This window comes from Coturnix japonica, chromosome 5 (genome assembly GCF_054131305.1).
Source record: "Coturnix japonica strain WE chromosome 5, WE-NBRP24, whole genome shotgun sequence".
Taxonomy (NCBI): Eukaryota; Metazoa; Chordata; class Aves; order Galliformes; family Phasianidae; genus Coturnix; species Coturnix japonica.
This window is the reverse complement of record NC_140667.1, coordinates 15,602,082-15,623,268: the sequence shown is the minus strand read 5'-3', so window position 1 is coordinate 15,623,268 and position 21,187 is coordinate 15,602,082. Positions and strand designations below refer to the sequence as shown.

At 45.8% G+C, this 21,187-nt stretch overlaps 1 protein-coding gene across 1 annotated transcript; it reads left to right on the top strand.

Annotated features, from left to right (window-relative positions):
- The first annotated feature begins 5,048 nt into the window (after positions 1–5,048).
- ADM (adrenomedullin) lies at positions 5,049–7,674 on the top strand. Its single transcript, XM_015864002.3, has 4 exons — positions 5,049–5,173; positions 5,734–5,844; positions 6,114–6,251; positions 6,691–7,674. The coding sequence occupies exons 2-4, from the start codon at positions 5,747–5,749 to the stop codon at positions 6,965–6,967; spliced, it is 513 nt and encodes a 170-aa protein (XP_015719488.2). The 5' UTR covers positions 5,049–5,173; positions 5,734–5,746; the 3' UTR covers positions 6,968–7,674.
- The last annotated feature ends 13,513 nt before the right edge of the window (positions 7,675–21,187 follow it).

Here is a 21,187-nt window from a genome sequence, read left to right as displayed (position 1 = left end):
GGCGATCGCCCCAGCGGCACGGAGCTGCTGGGCCGCCGGGCGGGGATAAAGCGAGCCCCGAGCGGGCGCTCACGCCGTGCCCCGCCGCTGCCCGGCCTCCAGCCCGCACTGCCCGCAGTGCCCGGCGGTGCGTCGAGCGCTCGGAGGATGCCGTACTTCTATTTATGTCTCACAGACGAGGCCGGTGCCGTTTGGACTCGCTGTCGAAAGCCCGGCAGGCCGCCTTGTCTCAGAGATGATAAACGGGTGTCCGTCAGCACGAACTGGCGGAGAGCCTGCCAACACGATACGATAAGGTCCCACGTATGTCCTGTTTGACAGCGCAGACAGAACAAACAACGCAAAGGACGTCGGTTCAACTACAGCGAGGAGCTGCAGCAGCCGCAGTGCACGTGGAAATGCAGCAAGTTCATGGAGTTTGCTCCTGGCCATCCTCCATCCCGCAGGATCCAGGAAATAGTCACTATCGGTGTCACAGAGATGTGTGTTTGTCTCAAGCATGCAGTAAGTACACACACCTCCTATGTAGCCAAGACACCACATCAGTGCAACACCTTGTTGATAACCCAGCCACAAATCGGTCAGAAAACCTTGAGAATCATCAGTGCTTTTGCTTGTACCTCTTCAGAGAAGGGTCCTGGAGAACTCAGCTTCACAGCTCAATGTTCTTCAGTCAGATGCCAACATAGAAAGACTTACACCTAATAAAAGTGTCTGTTGGCACTGAGAGTAAATGTGAAACAAAACATAAAATATGTAATGGAAACAATGAAAATATTTTTTGAGATGCATATGATGGAGTCAGTCAATTCCTGAACTGGACAGGAGCTAGAGGGATTCCCTTTCTTGAGTTACACATTGACTTTTTGGATCAGGATCCTGAAGTAACGACTGAAAGTCCCAGAGCTGCTTTCAAAACACTGAGGCTTTTTTGAGGTAGCAAAAAAGGACCGCAGATCTTCATGAAGCCACACATTACCCATGAAGTGGAACAAGGACAAGGCTCAGTATCGTGGGGGTGGATGCTGCAGCTGCTCAACAGCATGAAGCCAGGGCATGCAGCAGCTTAGGATAACATTGTACGTAGCTAAACCTGGAGGGACAGTTCAGAGATGCTAAGAATTATCTAATTTGGAGCTCAAACAGGACCCTAGGGTTATCATATCTGCACCCATAGAAAAGTTCAATGTGTAGTAACAAATCACAGTACTTAAGCCTCACTTCTGTTTTAAGCCAGCCTCTGGCAGGAGAATATCACTTAACACTTTTCCCAGAGGACTAACAAATTCTAAATGAAGAAGCGTCACTAGCACCTACTGGACAGTCTTGCTCTTTCTTCCACCTTGACCAATACAACCAAAGTCTGGTCAGTCTGTAAAGCATGTCCCAAGAAGAGGCACGTTGCTACTGAGGTGCTGGTGACAGGAAGGGCACTGTTCTGGCTCTGAGCACAGCTGTTTGGCTGCGTACCTGCCTGGACTCCAATAGGATTCAGTCATCTGTAGTTTACTTCCTTAATTTCCCTTTGGTAGAGAGCAATCTAATACTCCTATAGGACAAATGAGGAAGTGAAACAGACATTGTTTGTTCACCTAAAGTCTAAAACAAAGCAAACTGAACTTTTATCCAGATCAGTAAAAAACAAAATCCCCTGCGTTCCAGCAGAGTAGGCTGGCTCCTACCAGGCTATGAAAGCAGCTCCCAGAGCAGCTTCTGAGTGTAGACACCAAGGCCTAGGTGCCCAGAAGGACCCAGTAAGCAGCTGTATTATTTGTCCTTGGGGAGGAATGATGAGGCAGTAGCACCCCAGCAAACAGAAAGCACACAAGTGATGATGTTGCACCAAAAAAATGTGAAGGTTCACAGTACCTTGTACAGTCAGCTCCTTCAGGAAACACAAAGGTCACATTCAGCCTGCAGTCCCTTCATCCAGTGTCACCCAACAGTTTTCTGGCACCTCTTGCCAGAACAGGAAAGCAGCCGTGACCCAGAGCAGCTCTCCCATATCAATATGCATCCCACCCTCATTTAGAAGGCTCTGTTTGCTGTTGGTTCAAACCTATCAGACATAAGGCTCACTAAAAGCATCACGTCTCCAGTCTGACTATTGGAGATGGAATTGTCCCTTGGCACAGGTAAAGCTGACTAAGGTGCCCTGAGGTGCACCATCACCAAGGCCTTTTTGTGTGTGGAACATGACTGGTTTTTACACCTTTCATAGCATGCCGTTCTTCTGTTAGTATCATCTTTGTGCTCATCTCATACAGCCTGAGGTACAATCGAGTACAGTCATACTCATTGCATGTGAATTCAGTAAAGTTTGAATCAACCTTTACTGAAACACACAAAAGCACTCCCGCTGCCTTCAAGTAACTTTTTTTTCCTTCTGTAATCAGCAGAGAGTATTTGTCTCAAACTGATTCCCAGCTGATGCCCACAGATTTCAAACCTTTCCTTTTGGAACAAAACATAGCATGAATAAAACACTGTACAAAAGAGCAAGTGATCTTCAAAACCTGCTTAGAGAAGCAGATACGTGCTGTAAAGTCCCATAGCTGGACTGGGGTACCTGGGGTACGGGAACCTTGGGGGTTGGAACTTCATGATCCTTGAGGTCCCTTCCAACCCAGGTCATTCTGTGGTTCTGTACCTATGGCAATACTGAGAGGATGAAAGACGTGCCCAAGCTAATCAGTAAACAAGCCCACGAGCCGGGTGTCTCTCCAGGCCAGCTTCTTCACGAGGCGGCATCTGGAGGAGAGCCGACCATTCTGAGAAAAGCCGGGTCTCGCTGCACTGTGTGCCATTGCCTCAGGACAGTCTTCTGCAAAAAATATTTCCATGGACCATGCTGTGCGAGTTGTTTTTTAATGTAAATAACTATTTTCAAAGTTATTTTTTTCAAAGCAGACCCCACTGCTGTCTCGCAGCACAAATTCAGTGCCTATTGCTCATTGTGTAGGACTGCAAGGGCTTAGGAAGGACAAAACGAGCATCGGAAAGGACGTGGTTTGTGTTAGCTCTGAAACCGGCTGTACCTGCCGAAGCTCTCGCACAAATCTCATAGGCAAAAAAAATCACCTCTTGCCTCATTCTGTGCCGACGTTTGCCACCATGAGAGGTTGTATGAGCTGACTTTGTGTCACTACACTGGTATTGTAATCGGCATGGCACTCACACGTGACTTGGATTACTGTTATTCCTAAACCAAGCAGCATTCTTTCAGCACTGTTTGCCTAAGAGTATACAAAATGCAATTCCCTTTTGGCCAAGGACTTTAATGAGGGATTTTCCAGCGTTTGGGGAAGCGTGTGGCTTTTTACTGGAACAGGAGATTCAAACTGAATCTAAGCAATGCCCGTGACACGAAATCCTGCCTTATCTTCACAGGAGTTAGATTCAGTTTCGAATTCTGCCGGCCGGGGACACGTTTGTACTCTGGATCCTAAGCTGCCTCACGAGCTCTCTAAGAGCAGTCACCGCGATGTTGTCACGACGCGCGGCTCTGCCGGTGTCACCGTCCCTTTCTCGAGCACCTATTTTCCCCCGTTCCTCCCCCGGAGGAAGGAGCCCAGCCTCTTGTTCAGCGCAATTCTGCTTCGCAGCGCGGTCCGGGGGCAGGCAGCGCGACGGCGTCTCGGCGGGGACGGGGCAGAGCCCGAGGTCGTCCGGCTCTCGCCGTTCGCGTTGCCCGCTGGGCAGGTGCTCCGAGGAGCCGGCTCCGGGCTCGCCCAGCGGGCGCCTTACGGCCGCGGGGATCGGGGCGGCCCGGCGGGGCTGCGAGGAGGGCGGCGCAGCGAAGGGCGAGCAGCTGCCCCGCACGGGCAGGGCAGGCGGCACCTCCACCGTGCTCGGGAACGGTTCCGTCATCCCTTCGCGCATACCTGTCCGGGGCGTAGCACGGACCGCGGCTATCTGGAAAGGCAGAGTCGAGAGGGCAGCCTCAGCCGACCTCTGAAACGCTTCGCTCGCGGTGAGATGCGAGAGAAACGCCCGCCGCTCTCCAGCCGGTCCCCCGCCCCAGGCGCTCCGCTGCTCGGCCGCCGTCGGGGCGCAGCTGCCGGGGGCATTTCCCTCGGAGCGCCGAGCCGCAACGCCGCAACGCGGAGGAGGAAGCGGCACGGCTGGGGCAGGAGGCAGCAGCCCAGAGAGGGCACGGCTCTGCGCGGACGGAGCAAGGTGCAAAGGTGATAGAGGCCGGGGGAAACAAGAGTGTGAGCGCTGCACGGCCGGGAGGGTGTTGCTAGAGACCCCGAGCCTGCAAATATTTGCGTCCCGGATTAGCTGTGCAGCGGTGCAGTCGGAGAGGTCACATCCACAGAGGTCCGCAGGCTGAGGACCCGAACGCCCTCGCACGCGTGACGCCCCCACGACCAAAGCGAGCCGCTCCCTTCGGAACGAGGCGCAGAAGGGCTCTCTCGCACCCCATGTTCCAAAGCCACTCAGTCTGTGATGTGTCTGAATTGGCCAAGTACATAAGTACAATTTTATTAGATGAAAAATGCACCACGTTGAGTCATAAATATTAACGACGCCGGATTTGTCACCTCTGTACTTGTGTAAAGAAGGCTGACATTCATTGCAGTCGCTCGGTAAAACTGGCGTTGTCCAAATATGGATTGCCGAAGCCTCGCTATCTGATGGATGTGGAAGGACCTTGACACGGACCGGCTCTGGTCCCGCACCCCTTCCCCCGGCCGGAGTTAACGTGCTCTCAATGAGGACCTGCACGGACGTGCAGGCGGCGTTCTGCAGCGGCAGCTGAAGGCACGTCCCCGGTCAAGCAGAGCGGGGGGCTTATCTGTAGCGCAAGGTATGCCACGGCTCCGAACCCACAGCTGCAAGCTGGCGTTAGCAACAAAATACCCACGGGGCCGTTGAAGACGATTTCCAACAATCCTCTTATTTTTACCCTCAGATGGGTCGCCCCCATCCCATGGTGAAATGCCGGGGGGGGGTGGGGAGGGGTAAGTGTCAAAGCGGAGTCGCCCGGGCGGGCACGCCGAGGTCCTCCCACTTCCCCCCGGCACTCTATAAAAGGGCGCGGAGCAGCGCAGCCCGGCAGTGGTTACTTCACACACACAAAGAAGGAGTTCTCGCTCCTCAGGAAACTGTGCAACTTCGGATCGCTACTACGAGAGCATTTGGCTCAGTGGATTATCCTCACTGCCAGGTAAGCACCTTCTTATTAAGAAGAAAAAAAAAAAAAAAAGAGGGAGGTGGAGAGGAACTGCAAATCTCCAGAACTGGGCTGCGTGGAAGCTGGCAGTTGCGCTGCAGAGCCCTGCACTGGCTCTCACAGCGGGAGATCCGCAGCTCGCCGCTCTGCGTGCGGGGGGCGATGAGAGCTGGGGGTGCCCGCCTGGCAGCGCGGCACTTGTCGGAGCTGCGGCACGGTGCGCCCCAGGCGGCCCCTGCGCTCGTGCGCTCGCTTAATCCCGATGCGAGCCGCTGGGGGTACTGCGGCCGTCCTGCTGGTATTCGGCCGCCACTGCAAGCACGGCTTGCTGCGAACGTGTGTTTTGGAGCCCAAGTTATTTACTCTGTGCAAAGTTGCTGAGCAAATACTCGCTTTGGGTTCAGAGCGCACGCGAAGCTCGCGGCAGCCTGGGGGCTCCTCCTGAGGGAGGAAGCGCTATAGAGCCACCGGGGAAAGGGGAAAAGAAATAAATAAAAAGGACAGATGTGACTTGTAGCAGCAGCATGCTTATCATTCTCTTCTCATTCCACCAGGAGTTCAGCGAGAATGAAACTGGTTCACGTAGCTCTACTCTATCTCGGCTCCGCGACTTTCTTCGGGGTTGATGCTGCGAGGGTGGACGTAGCCACAGAGTTCAAACGAAAGTGAGTATAGGAGTGCAACCCCCGCCCGCCCCGAGTTTACGAGCCCCGCGCCGGGTCCGGCAGCCACCGGAGGAAGGGAATTGTGCCCCGCGGGAATGGCACGGATCCTAAAACGCCCCGTACTCCTTCGGGAAACGAGCCCCCCCCGCCTTCCCCAGATGTCAAAATCTCGGCGCTGGCAGATTATCGCCCCTCGAATGTATTTGGTTTGGCTTCCGCCCCGCAAGCTTGCGCTAACAGACTGTCCCCTTCCCTCGCGCTCCTCGCAGATGGACGAGCTGGGTACTGAGCCGGGCCAAGCGGGACGTGAGGCCTCCGAGCGCGCCCCGAGGGCTGGGAGCGGCCACCGACGTGCAGGCGCTCGTACGGACCCAGGACGTGAAGGATCCCCGCGTCTCGCAGCCCAGGTAACTAACAGCCCCGCTGCGCTCGGGGCGGGGCAGAGTCCGGATCCGCGGGGTCGGGGCTCCCTCACTCCGCGCGTCCCGGACGGGTCCCGCAGGGATCGCGCGGCTCTGGGAGCCGCCTCCCACCTCCCTTTCTCCGCGCCCCGAGCTGGCGGGAGATAGCGGCGCCTTTACTGCGAAACTCAAATATAAATAGTAACTCGAGCCCTGGCTCCGCAGATAAAGTAACAGCCCTCCGGCGGCGGGGCCTCTCCCTTTCGGCGGCGGGCTCCGCTCCGCTTCGCGCCCGTGTCCCACCGCCCGGCGGAGGGCAGAGCCGGGGCCGCACCGTCGGGGCGGTCCTTCCTCCGCCCGGGGACTCCCCGCGCTCCCCGCCCCGCGTTTCTCTCGTCTCCGGCCCCACCGTCTCACACCCCGTGTCTCTCTTTCTCCCTCGCAGCGGCCGGGAGGATGCTCACATCCGCGTCAAGCGCTACCGCCAGAGCGTTAACAGCTACCCCCACCTCCCCACCTTCCGCATGGGGTGCCGCTTCGGGACGTGCACGGTGCAGAAGCTGGCCCATCAGCTCTACCAGCTGACCGACAAAGTGAAAGACGGCGCCGCCCCCGTCAACAAGATCAGCCCGCAGGGCTACGGCCGCCGCCGGCGCTCCCTGCCCGACGCTTTCCTCCGGATCGTGCGGGCGGAGCCCCGCATCCCCGTCCTCGGCGTGTGAGCGCCCGCAGAGGCCGCCTCGGGCGGACGGACTGAGACCGAGCCGGGAGCCCCCGCGGCCCGCTCGGCCGGGACCCCGCGGACAGACGGACGGAGCGGGGAAGCTGTGAAGGTGGCGGCCGCGGAGCCGCTCCCCGCCCCGGGCGAGGCGCCGCCGGAGGCGCCGCTCCCCGCGCCGGGCCCGACGCTGCACCCGGGGCCGGGTCTCCATCGCCGGCGGAGCGTCCCGGCCCCTCCATCCCGGGAGAGCCGCTCAGGGCACCCCGCGGCCCACACCTGCTCTACACTCTGCGCTCTGCGCAGCCGGCAGGGAATCGGACACTGAGCAGTCCCTGAGGGGACCGCGATATACTTGAACAGAGAGGAAAAGTGCAATCGTACGTGGATTTCGTTAATTATAAGTGCGGCGTGCGTGGATCATGAGATACGTATTGGTATTTAAGATTGTTCTGTGTCGTGTAATGTTTGTATCTTTTTTGGGGAAATATATTTTATTTTTATACGTTTTATATATATATATATATATTGCATATGGGCATTTTAAAACATTGTATCCCCTCTATTTTTCATATCGTGAATGTCAAATGTTGTTAAACTCTTTTTCCATACCTTTTTTATCTTGCATTCCAGATTGGTGAAAGATGTAGAGAATGTATCAACTGTTCTCCATGGGTAATATGTGAAATAAAGTAAACACCATTACATAAACCACTTCTGTTGTTTTTAGTGGGGGCAGAGGGTCAGATGGAAGGCTTCTTACTTTCTTCAGCCCTATCCTTACTAACCTCGCATGGCCATTCTGCAATAGCCTAAACCCTGCTGGCTTAGAGGCTCCTTATCTCAGGGCGAGTAGATTCACGAGCAGGCGTGCATCTTAAATCCTGGGGCAGAGCTGCTCAGAAGGCACCAAGGCCTTCTCTTAGCCCTGTGTTCCAGGCAGGGCTGAGACATGTCACGGCTTGGATTGATCGCACAAGTTTATTTTCTGCCCTAATTAATCAGGGAAACAACTACACGCTTCAACATTGCACAACAAAGTAACAGATTTATTGAGGGAGCGTGTTCCAAAAATGGTCATAGCAGCCTCCAAGGTTATTTATGTTGAAGGATTTCCTGGGCCACAGTTCAGGTTAAAGTTAAATGGTGACCGGTTCAGTGTGGGCAGAACATCTTGGATGAAAGCTTAGCATTAGGGATTTTGTTTTCTTTTTTGGTTCACTCCAAATTCCAACCACGAACCAGAAAACAAATGTGAAACTAAAACTGCACCAACAGCACCATCTACTGGTGTCCACGCTGCACTGCAACAAAACAACGTCTGCTAAACGAAACGAGTGCATTTGAGTAACAGCTTGGATCAAACGCAGCATCTCCTTCATTTTACACTATCTCCGAAGGCTGCGCACACAGAAGAGGCAGGGGACAGCAGCACTTAGAACAGCTAGCAGAAGTTAAGGAGCTGTAATCTTTTCACCTTGTGCTAAATGCCCAAGGAACACATTTCTGAGAAAAAAAAAATCAAAAGAATGAGCAGTCACACATTTCCAGGAAAACTGCTGCAAAAAAAACCCCACACAACTGGGGTAGGAATCCAGTCAGCTCATCACTGGCTACACAGCCAGGATCTTCCCTCCCAACGTTTAGAAAGTCTGCTCAGAATTGCTTATTTTAAAGCTACTTTCCTAAACGTTTTCATCTCAGAACTTTGGAATCCTGAGAGGCGTGATTCCTATTTGAAACATTCATTCCTTTCTTTCTTTCTTTCTTTTTTTTTTCCCCAAAATATTTCCCTGTGTTTTGTTTTTAAAGGCACATGTCAACAGTTGCCAGTTTTAATCACCATCTGTTTGTTAACAGCTGGAAAATAGTTTGCACTGCTGTTGCTGATGGCCTTTCAGATCCAGATGTTGTAAGATGTAGAAACAGGATGAGTAAGAACTGAAAGACAGAGCAGAAATACAGAGTGACCTGTATCACACTTCCAGATTCCACCTGTTCAGCTGGCAAGAGATGGCAGCAAGCACACGATCCTGTGACGACTGTAGCTACCTGCCAGCTGAGAAACAGGCAAGTGGCCGTTCTGAAGGTGTTGAGCATAAGCTGGTTGCTGCTGCTTTGCTTTGAGGTGCTTGCAGTGGGAACTTACAGCGTGTAAGCGAACACATGATCCTACTAAAGGACACAGCATAACTGGAATTACTCCTACAGAGCCCTACAGTGGAATAGCTCCAAAACCTTACTTATGGGTCAAACAGCTAGCATCAAAGTCATCTGAACTTGGGGCACACTGGGCATGCTGAATTACAAAGCAGCTAAGTATGCACATACCAAATAGGTGCCTTTGTATTCATCTTTTTCATTTACTGCCCAAAACTGGTTTCCACTTAAACTTTTTATCCTCTCCTTTCCCTTTTACTGATAAAAAATCTCTTCACTCAACACTGGAAGATCCTCGCCTTAAACAGGCAGTGTTAAAAGCAGCAAGCTGGTGACATACTGCATAATTCTGACCTGACAGGAGCTTCCTAAGTGCAACAGGAAAGGATCAAGAGCACCACCTGCCGTGGTTAAAGGGAGAAGCAAAAAGCTGCATGGCTGCAACAAACAAGAACTAAAGGAAGGATTTCCCCATCCTCACTCTTGCTAATCTTGAAAACCAAAACGTCTTTTAGAGTATCAAGACCAGCACTGCTGAACCAGAAAAGCCAGAAAGTAGTGGGTAGTTCTGTCCCTGGTAGTCAGAAGGTTTCTGAATATGAGGAGAAATGGAAAAAGTAAAGTTTACTGAAAAGTAAACTCTCTGGAAAGCAGTAACTGTGCATTTTAACTAACTTAAAGGCTTAGAATGACAGAGCAAACAGGGACACCTTCACACACACTGCACAGCTGAGCCCAGATGCCAAACAGAGCCTCAGGTCTTGGAGAAATGTTCCATAAAGAATAAAGAGAGACAGACCCTTCCTTACCCATTTCAGCACCTGCCCCGGGTGAGATCTGACCAGGTGACAGCTCTTCCTCCTGTCCATGAAGGGGACATTACTGAAAGACTTTGCTAACACATCTTGGTGTGAACATCCCGGAAAGCAAAATGCTTGGCATGAACTTTTAAATAGTAGCTGAAATCCATAGATGAACTTGATTAAAATCTCTGAGGATTGTTAGTGTTTTGAACCTCTTGGGGTCTCAGCAAGAATGAGCCTGTGAAACCAAGCAAATTCAAATGCCTCCAGAATGAGTAGCATCTGTTTACAAAGCAGCTTAGTTAAAGTATCAGATTCTAAGAACAGCCTGGTGCCTTATAAACCAGTGTTTCAAAGGCTGCTTAAAACGTGGCTCTAAGTTCAGTTCAAACAAAGTTCTAAGTTAAAAATAAATAAATAAAAAATTGCAATAGCAAATATGTATTGTAGCAGGAATTCATCCTTGTTCATCAGTCTATCCAAGAGCAAATGCCAAAGGAGTGGTCACCATTCTCAGCAGTCGCCATGGTGAAGTATCAGGAGAGTTCATGAAATATTCTCTTTAAACTGTTATTTTGTTTTGCGCCCACCCCATGGCAAACAAAAAGGATTTTGCTATAGACAATTTCTTATTATGAAAATAGACTCTAAAGGTTATTTTATCTCTGGGAGACTTCTGTGGCACTATTATTTGTGCCATATCGAATGGTGGCAAGGAGCTTAAAATGCTTCCACGTGGCACTTTCCTACAGAAACCTAGTGCAGGTCCCCTAACCAGGAAGATGGAGCTAAGTGTCTGTATTTCTCACTCCAATGGGCATCACAGAATTTACTGTAAACAACCATATCACACAGAGGACAGAAAGGACGGCAGTTCTCCACATACCTCAGAAAGATGTCAGAGTTCTGCCCACATTACCTAGGGATGACTTCCTCTATAGCCAAAAAGCAGAGACACTGGTGTGCTTTCAGATGATTATCAAAATCTGCAAATCTTCTTGGTCTGTGCTAGTAAGAACTGCAGTCAGGTGCCAGATATAAACTTTTTCTTCAAGTACAATGACAGAAGGGGGAATACTAATGAATACTTTGGCACATATGAAGCCTTTTCTGGCTCATTTAGTACCCAAAGGACAGCAAGTCATAATTAAAGCCAATAATGGCAACTCCAGACAGCCATCCAAATATTTTCCTTGTGCTGTCAATACACCATTTTACATTATCTCACATCATACTTAAGTAGTGGAGAGCACACAGGCATCAGAAGGAAAAAATCAAATATGACTGAGTACAACCAATAACCAAATCCAATTATGCCTAACTAGAATTTGTTTATTGTGGTCACAAGGGCTTGCTTTTTCTATCCAAATATTCCTTAAAGAACACTCATTTTCACCAAATAATTTGTGTCAACTTGAAATTGTTTTAATTTTTAAATACTTAATTCTTTGGAATAGGGCCATCTTTGGAATAGGGCCATCTATCCTTCATGAGGAGAGGGAGCATAATTTGTTCATGAGGTAAAGAACATTGCTGCGTAAAACCCTCTTTTCCACACAAGAGTCAAAAATGCTTGACAAGTATAATGTCTCCAAATGAAAAACAAATGGTTCCATTAAAACTAGAATCAATGTCAATGATTTGATAAGACTGGAGTTCTTTGCAACTACAACAGCATAAACGAGGCCACGTGAAAACTTTTGACTCAGTTTGATTATGTGATAAGTTCTGTCAAACATTTAACTACAACTCCCCAAGATCTTCATCCACTGACAAAAGCCTGGAAAAACCAGGCCAGCTCAGAACTGAACTATCTGGTAATAAATACTGACTCTCAAAATTTATTTGCAAAATAAATATTCCTCCAACGCTTTCAGTTCACTATCGCTTTCAGATGACGGCTTGCAAATTACATGGAGCTTTCTGGCAATTATAAAACTGTTAATATTTTTACATGCTTTCCGAATGTGGTGCAATAACAAACAAACAAATGGCTGGGTCTTAATCTCTGATTTCCAGGAGCACTGGCAGAAACAGGATAACAAACATAATGAATCTTATCTGTTAGTTCAGGAGCAAACTAAGCAGTTCATCAAGCAAACATGAATATTGTCCCTTAGTAGGTGGTTACTGTCACAGGACTTACTTTGGAATACAAACACCCAAAAACCCAAAAAATGGGTTACACAGTGGCCTCACTGTGTAACCCATCCAACTGCTGTCAAAGGAGAGGATAAGTGAGCGCCTGGGTTCCTCATTTCCTCACATGACCTGGCTCCTGTGGCTCTCTGCTAGAAAGCAGCAAGCCCTCAGAGGCCACTGTGCTTCCCTGTCTGTATATAAGGACTCAGGAATAGATCTGAGTCTGCACACTGGAAGAAGACAGCTGCACCTTGTAAAGTATATTTGTTCTCTTCAGAGCCAAGGAAAAAAATGATGGATTTCTACGTTCCTTTTTCTAAGCTGTTTGTTAAATTTTTTTCCCTGAGGCTGTGCAGCTCTACATCCCATTCTGCATAAGGAACGAATTCATGCTCTGGCCCTTTATTGATAAACAACACAAAAAATATGCAACTGGCATATATCATTAATCTCCTTACTGCCTACAGAAATCAGACATTCTGCTGGTGATGAACTGGTGAGCCAGATAGGAATCTCAACACCAAATCCCAGGCCTGAGCCAGATTCCATCTAGTTGAAACAAAACCTCTACTTACTTCAGCAGGAAAAAAAGATTCAGCCCCAGGTTTTCTTTCAAAAACATGACTATTTCTATACTGAAAGATGGTATTGCAGACTATCTCTAACTTATTCATAAGTTTATGAAGACCAATGAAACTGCTAAAAAATTAGAAGTAAGGGACAGGGACTCCATCAAAAAGAGGTAACTCTAAATGATACTCTCTTGCTCATGGCTGAAATGAGATTAACAATGTATGATCGTTGCTGCTCCTCTTGAATGAATGTGGTACTGCTGGCAAAGACGGCTTCAACAAACATAAGTGTATGAAGTGCAGTGTTAAACGTGTTCATGGGTAGGCATAAAATCCAAGAAACTTCCAGTGTTCTTGTCCAAAATTCAGACTCCTTTGTTTATGTAATAAAGTAGGATTTGGGAGTGTTTTAAATACTATAACTTTTTGTAATAGCAGTTCCTTCCCTCTTCCTCTTTCCCTCTTTTTTTCTTAATTTAAACTCATCACCTATTCTAAAGCCTCTGAAAAGGAGGTATACAGATAACCACCCCAAATGAGAGAGCAAGTTGCGTGCATGTTTTACAGCAGAGGTTGGCAGTCAGAGCTCATGCTTCAGTCAGGGTGCACTCACCGTGTCTAGCACCGTGTGATCATATTTGCATAAGATAATTGACATCTCATTAATGAAGGATAAAAAAAACCTTGCACAAAGAAGCAAGTCCCGCAGAGACAATTTGCTGAATGATTACTCACATAATCTTGTCCCAGTCTGATTCCATTAACCCTTGATAAGGGGGGAAAAATCCCTCACATTACAAGTGCATGAGGGCCATTAAACCTGATTTATTGTGCTAACCACACTGCAAGACAGACAGAAACAAATGATACGTTTTTTCCGTGGAATGTTGTTAGAGTTCGTGTACCAAGATATTTTTCTTCTTCTACTAGTTTGGCGCATCTGTATAACTTTGGTGCCATCTGCTGTCTTCTAAAGCAAAATAAATCACTCTCATTTAAAATTAATGCTGGATGTCAAAGTGGCACAGTGCTGTTGCCAGGAAGGAGGCCTGCATTTGGAAGGATTTTCTGTCTGGCCTGGGCTTGTTACTCGGTATGCTGAGTAAGGCCTAGCCTTAAATTTTTCATTCCCCCTGGGTTTTATTCAGAAACAGCAAAAACAGCACAATACCTTTACACATTCTGAGGAGATGGAGAAAGAAATCTATCCTGTTCTTACTGCTTTTCCGAGCAAGCTCAGGCTTTACACTTTGCCCAGTGATGTATGAATACCTTCTCTATCCCAACACCACTTTTGCTGTGGGCTGCCAAGAGAACAGTGAACACAGCAGCACTTTTGGAAAAAAGAATGTTTTCAAGGTGTGACACACAGGGATCAAAGAACACTGGCTCAAGTGTTATGGGAATTACCTACCCAGTGATGAGCAAAGAAAGCTGAAGTTAGATTCGCACTGCCTATTTAGGAGCACTTGTGAAAGCAGAGATACGCACATGCCTTTTGTTTCTAGACAGAGAGATTTTTAAAAGGCAGGATTTAGAGCAGTGTGATGAATTAGACTGACCTCTCATTTATCTAGATAAGATATAAATAATCCAGCCTCTCAGCAGCAGTCAGGTGTGAGCTGTCAGTTTCTACAGTCACAGAACTGAAGTTGTTCCTATAACTGATGCAAACAGCAGAAAAGGCAGGTTTTTTTTTGTTTTAAATGAAGTTTTACACTGGGTTAAAATCATTATCATACTTACTCTGATATAATTATGCTACATACACTTATAATACAAGCATTCTTATTTTAGTAAGTAACCCCTCTGCAAAATGTTTTTATTGTAGCAGAAACACATACATGTAAACACACCTAACCAGTAAGGCAAAATGTAAAAGGGACCCGCTGTCACATACAGGGCATGTCATTAGTAATAAACACACAGCTGACAGAAGAAGAGGAATGAAAGCTATTGCCTGTCCTCTTCCATTAAAGGCTGTTTATAAATATACTGTAGGGAGGCACGGGTGTATAGAAGCTCAGCAACACAAAGCAGCTGGGACAACCTTGCTGCAGTTTGGAAACAAAGACTGTATAAGAACTAGTCTAAACAGTCCCTGTGTTGAACACATCTCTCTTAGGGAATGTCAGATCTTAGTCAAATCACTATTTTGAAATAGTAACTTTTGTACATACATGTATGTTTGAAAAAGTCTTCAAAGTAATATTTCAAATTCTGTTCCAGATACATTCTTGGTTTCCAGTTTGGATTCACTTTTGCTCTCTGGTTTAAAAAACAGCAGTTTGAAGCCACCAGTCACTGAATTAGCCTGGATTTTAACTCTCACAGCTCTTATATATTTCTATAAGTACGTATAGCTGGAGGGGGAAAAAAAAAGGCCCTAGGTCTATGAGAAAGGGGCTGGAAAAGCCTCATCCTTTTAGGAAGAGGATAGGTGCTGTAGGCCAAATCAGAAATGCCAGCCAGGATACCTTCTGTCTCAGCAACCAGCAGCAGCCCAAAGTCAGCTCGACATCATCAGGAAGGCTACTGAGAATGTGTGAGCCGGACTGGCACTCAAAACCTACATACAAACCTTAGGACACCCCTGCCTTGAGTCTGACACACAGTTCTGATCTCAGGATCTCAAGAAGGACATAGTAGATCTACAGAAGGCAGAGAGAAAAGCAATAACAATCAAGGGGTTGGAATGCTTTTGAGAAGAGACTAAAAAGGTCAGAACTCTTCAGTTTGGAAGGCTTCTATTCTATGAGGCCTTGTGCTTTAGACAGAAAAAGAAAGCTTCACAAAATCTCGGGACGTGAGGTAGATCAACCTGCATTAGTGGGCCAGTAGTTGTAACTACTATAATAAATAGTGGGAAAGATCAGAGGAGCAACCAGACACTTCTAGTTCTCCAACAATGCTGCCCAGTGGAATAAAGCATATTCATGGGAATTCTTTTAGTCACATTTAGCTTTCTCTTAATTGTTACTTGCTTAGGAAAAGTGTTTTAATGTTTGTCTTTTTGTCAGCCACTGTAGCGAGACACCACTCCTGTTGATGTCAGTTCAGAACAGCAGAGGTCCGTGATGTGCCTTATAACTGAGCTGAGTGTTATTCAGTTAAAAAGAATGTTTCTATAAGAAGCTTACTGTTTGCTTTCATGTGTCTTGCACATTTCTGTAGTCACAAGTTTTTTGTTGAATAAGGAGCTTTACTTTTACCCTCCTTTTTTTTACCAGCCTCTACTGATGAAGGATGAATATGGAAAGTGTTGACCTTTCTCTTTATGTTCCAGTTAATAAATACAAATAACATTTTCTTGTATCTGTGCCCAGTTTGGATAAAACACAGTCTGATAGGAACTGCATCCCAGATGTTACATCTGATAATTAGTCAGCTTTAAAATGTAACATAGCTGAATGTTATTAAAACAACTGAAATAAAAATAAACCTTCATCCCCGTCTTTTTTTTTTTTTTTTTTTCTGCAAGAAAACAATGTTTTTTGCCTTGAAAAGGTCAGTTTAGAGAAGCAATATAATGATTTAGAGGAAGGTAACTCAATCCTAACTTGTTGGTGTCAAATATTTTGCAATAAACAGCTCATCAGTGGCTTATCACAGACCAAACAGTCAGCTGGTAAGCTCTGTTGCTTTTGTGTGTTCTAACACACTTCTAGTACAATCCAGAAAATCCAGGCAAGGGGTAATCTATTTGATCACATGACTTGTTATCTTAAATGGTTTCATATGTGGTCTTTGCTGTAGTTATTTGACATGACTCAGGCTGACCTCATTGTTTGTATGCTTGAGAAGGAACAATTATGTAACTACTAAATGGTATGGTAGAGAGCAACGCCATACAGGACTGGGAAAAAAAAATAGAACCTCAGTGCGTAGCAAACCACCAAACTGCCTTACATCAACACAGCCACTGTATTTTCTTTGTACTGCCCTATACCAGAGAACACGAAGAAGCTAACATCCATGCTGACAGATGCGGGCTAATCAAGTAACCTTGTAGTCAAGTGGAAGCTACTATTTTTGTGATTCCCACATCAAAGCCTGAATATTTTCAAACAAGTTCTATGTTTGTCAGAATAACAAAATCTAAAAGTAAGTAGAACAGTCAACAGTGATACTAAGAAAAACACTCAATACTGTCATCAGATAATGCATATACCTATCAATTGAATCATAAGTATTTTTAGTAATAAAATCCTAGTATATACCTAAAGTCACCGACACTATCTTACAGTAGATGTTGAGGCAAGAATATCTTTAGTTTTACTGTTGGTTTATAAACAAATAAATAACATAGCATCAATTAAAGCTTAGCAAGTCACACATTCCTCTTGGTACTGACATCTGTCCTGTGAAAGCATTTGTATTAACAAGGTAGAAAATGAAAGATAACAGAACTCTGGAAAAATCACTGTTATCTGTTTAATCTGATTTCGAGGATCTTTATTTCAGTTTTCTTGGCACAGATTTCAAGGTTTTTAAGTGAAAACATGTAATATACTATGAATCCGCAAGCCTCTTTGAACTATTTTGCTAGACTTCTGTTACATTTAAGGCTTTACAGAGGCTTTTGTTGAGCATACAGAAGTTACAAGACAAAGACATTTCAGTGTTCTGAAGTCTCTGACTCCAATTTCACTTTATCAAATGTCAGTAGCCAGTGAGTGACTGAATGGACAGCAGTCAGTAGAACTATCACAATGGGCAGTGTGTTAATACTTCAGAAGGGCAAGCAACTCCTGCTGATTTCATAAGGAACCAACCTGAAATGCATGGGAATAGATTGCTGGAAATACCTGAAGATATTGTTAAATCAGGTCATAATTAAAGAGTTCATTAGGCAGTTTGTACAGATTCCAATGTCCTGACTAAAGCCCACACCTGAGGAATTGCAATCTATCTTCCTTAGTTCTTCCTCTTATTTCAGAATTTTTCATTTCCCATCTCACGTATTTCTGGGGTAGTTTCGTGCATTAAAGGAAAGTGCTCAACTGAACCTGTGGAGGAGAGCAAACTTTTCAGAAAAAAAAATAATGGTAAGTGCCTTTGGCTACCACATGAAAGCCAACCAACAATCACCAATGTGTTGGTTTGCTCTCTAGCCTAGTAAGACTCTCTCTTCTATTGACAGAATTATTGAAGCAGGCTGAGAGGACAGGAGCCCAGGGAATACAGCTCTGAGGGAGAGGCATGCTGGTGCATGAGGATTTATTAAAGTTTTCCTGGCTTTCTTAACAACGTGATCTTGCCTGAAGACACTTTGCTTCTTTCAATATGCGTGTAGAAAAATCAGTTTTAATTACCATGACTCCAAAGCTGATCAAAGCAAATACAAACTACTGTCAGCATTGTGATTTCAATTAACTTACATACATGGCAACAGAAAAGTAGTTCTTTACGTGTTAGAAGCAGTTGGCAAAGGAAAGAAAACATGATTTAGCTTATGGCCTAGGAACCAAGAGGAGAATGAGAAAATTATTTTTGCTTACTGTAACACATTCAAGTGTTTTGCTCTGGATTTCTTGGGACTGCTCTCAAAAATTCAGTGTCACAGAAAGGAAAGAGAAGCAGACAGATTCCATGGCTGATCAGAACACTCTTGTCCTCCAAATAGCTGGAATGGAACCATGCCAAATAGCAGTTTTCAGGCCATGGCATAGTGTTAGAGCCTGCTGTTTTAATCTGTGCTGAACAGATAACTGCTCAGTTATCGCCCTTACAGCTGCTACTTCCCAGTCTGAAAGCGATACTGCACTTTAGAACCATAACATTGCCCACTCAGCCCAAAAGCCCACCTACTGGTACTCTGAGATGGTACTGCCTGACAGCATTATCCTGAGCCAGAAGGGCAATTACTTTCCCAGACGCACACTAACAATTTTTAGTGGAAAAACAGCATTCGCTCTTCAGAGCTCTTTCTCCGTAGCAACCGAGTGGGGAGCACCAAAACGTCTGCTCATTTGTAGAGCTCCTTAGACCAGGTGTTCCCTCTTAAGTTCATTTCTGTGATGCTGGTCTTAAAATCATTATTCTAAGCAGAATGCCTTGAGAAGGTAATGGTTTCACAGCATATGTCTAGGTCATTCTGACCTAATCTCTTTCCTACAACACTGTCAGACAACTGGCTAACTGTCAGCATGTTCAACAAATTTAAAATGCCATTAGAAAGGTTACAATCTACGTTCAGTCCATGTTTTTTCCAACTGAAACTGCTGTGAAAATGTCTGAATATTTAAATATTGCTTACACTGTGGAGGAATAGAGCAGAGTTTTTGTTTCTACTGACCCTTGTCAGACAAACTCTTCCAATCTCAGTTACTTTCATTCAGGTTGAACATGCAAGCTTTCTGAAACAGCATTTAGCTAAAAATGGGAGCTGACAGAAGTGTAAGCCAGCTTCCCAAATGCTGAATTAATTTCTTTCTTGCCTCATTGCCACCTTTGAAGAATCTGGCTGTACAGACAATTCTGAAATTGGCAATCCCAGACTGCAAGAGAGCTGTCCTTGACAAAACATCCCTAAGTAATTACAGAATTAGAAAGTTGAACCTATATGATGGTACAATCCATGAGTTTGTGAGGGATTTCTCTCTTAGACATGCCTTAATCTTGTGCATTTCTAAATTGTCCAAGAACACTCTTACTCACAGGATAGGTGGCAGATTGTGCTTCTTCCTATACATCTGTGCACATGGCACTTATACAGTAAGGTGGTGGAACTTACTGGGCAAGGAAATAGTTATCAGTAATCGTTTTAATGCAAGAATAGCAAACAAAGATACTTGGGGGAATCTGGGAGATAAATGGATACAAACAGGCTACACCTTGACATATGGTGTCATGCCCTCCAAGGAACAACACTGGTCCCTGAGCCAAGCAGTTCTGCATGGTTCACACCTGCTCTGCTTCCATGGACAGGGGTTGTCTATGTCTGTGCTGGCAGCTGGGTCATGGTTGAAGAAACAGGACTATCTGGATAGAAAGAAAACATTCAGGGTTCAGTGTCTAAGTGAGAAAACGTAGACATCCAAAGCAAAAAGAACTAGGTAAGGTAAAAAATAAAACAACCACCTGAGGAGTGGAAACTAGGAGCCAGTAGTCAAGTAGAATGGACTTGCTAGAGGCATAGATGTCCATTTTCATTTGCTTTCTGTCAAAGATCAGTATCTATGCTCCTAATAAATGGATTTCCAAAGCACAGAGTTGCTCACAACTGACCTTTGAAAACTCTAAAATAAATCTGCATGTGTATGCCAGTGTTTAGGTGTTACTGTTCAGCTTTGGAAAAAGCTTGTTGGAGGTTGAAGGAAGTGGGAAATACACTAAGTTGGAAACTTTTTACTATGACCTCTCAAAAGAATCTGTAGCCTTTGTGAAGTCATGGTTTCCTTCAGCAAATCTATTCAATTAAGGTTCCAGGTTTTTAATATTTTGGTTCTCTCTCCTCTCCATGCAACTCTAAAAAGAAAATATATATATGTATGCGGGATTACAGAGGTTAGTTGAGGCATGCAGATATGCCTTCATTTAGGCAAAAGACTTAAAAATTCAAAGCATCTTGAAAGGTGAAGTGGTAAAGAGAGGTAACAGTTCATACAAACCGGTATGTGTTAAACAGAAAACAGAATTTGGGAAGTTATGATCTTATGGTTTAATAAGTTGAATTCAACACTATTAATAAATGCAGCTGAGTATACCTTTAGTTTTTCTGCAGAACCATGCCTTTTCTGTCACATTTCTCTTTCGTTCTTATGAACTATGATAGAAAGCACTGAAAAGAAAACATAATACCAAGAAGGACTTCTTAGTCCCACTGGAATATCAAGGCACAGAAGAACATCAGCTACATTAGGGAAGAAGTAAAACTTCCACCTCAAGAGTTGTAATTTCTGCTCCCCTTCGTAACTCACCACTGGAAAAAAAAAAATTAAAAAAAAAATCCATGGCTGATAGTGTTTTCTTTACAGCAGCATCACAGTTTGTCTCACTGCATTTTGCCACATTGGGCTTTCTTAATGAAGCAGCAAAAAGCAATGTCTACTGCCTGCAAGCAGGGACACGTTTTCAAACAGTACGACAAACTGACTTCAGTGCCTACATTCACAGACGTCTTGGTCTAGCAGAACTCCAGTTACTCCCCTCTGGGTTTCTGAAGCAGCAACTCATCTCTGTCCTTACTCTAGCTGCAGACATGTAGCTTTCTATTACTCAGTATTTCTGGCAAGGAAACCATTACTTTGGCAATAGTGGAAATTGGAAAACCTGCATTTCTCCAAACTTGCCAGGCTACCCAGGGCTCAGGAGGACTCCTAACAGACTGCCAGCTGAAGAAAGAATAATGAAGTTCCAGGGTTTAAACAATGATCTATTGTGGCTGTTCTTGATGTAAAAAGATACTTTTACTCCCATCCCCTAGGTTCAGCCCTCCTACTTTTTCACATTTGGTCGCCTTTCTTGGATTTCCATAGATGAAAAACAGAAAACAAACAGCATCCCTTCCTCCACTGCAGAATCCTTCTCCCGCTTTTCTTGGCT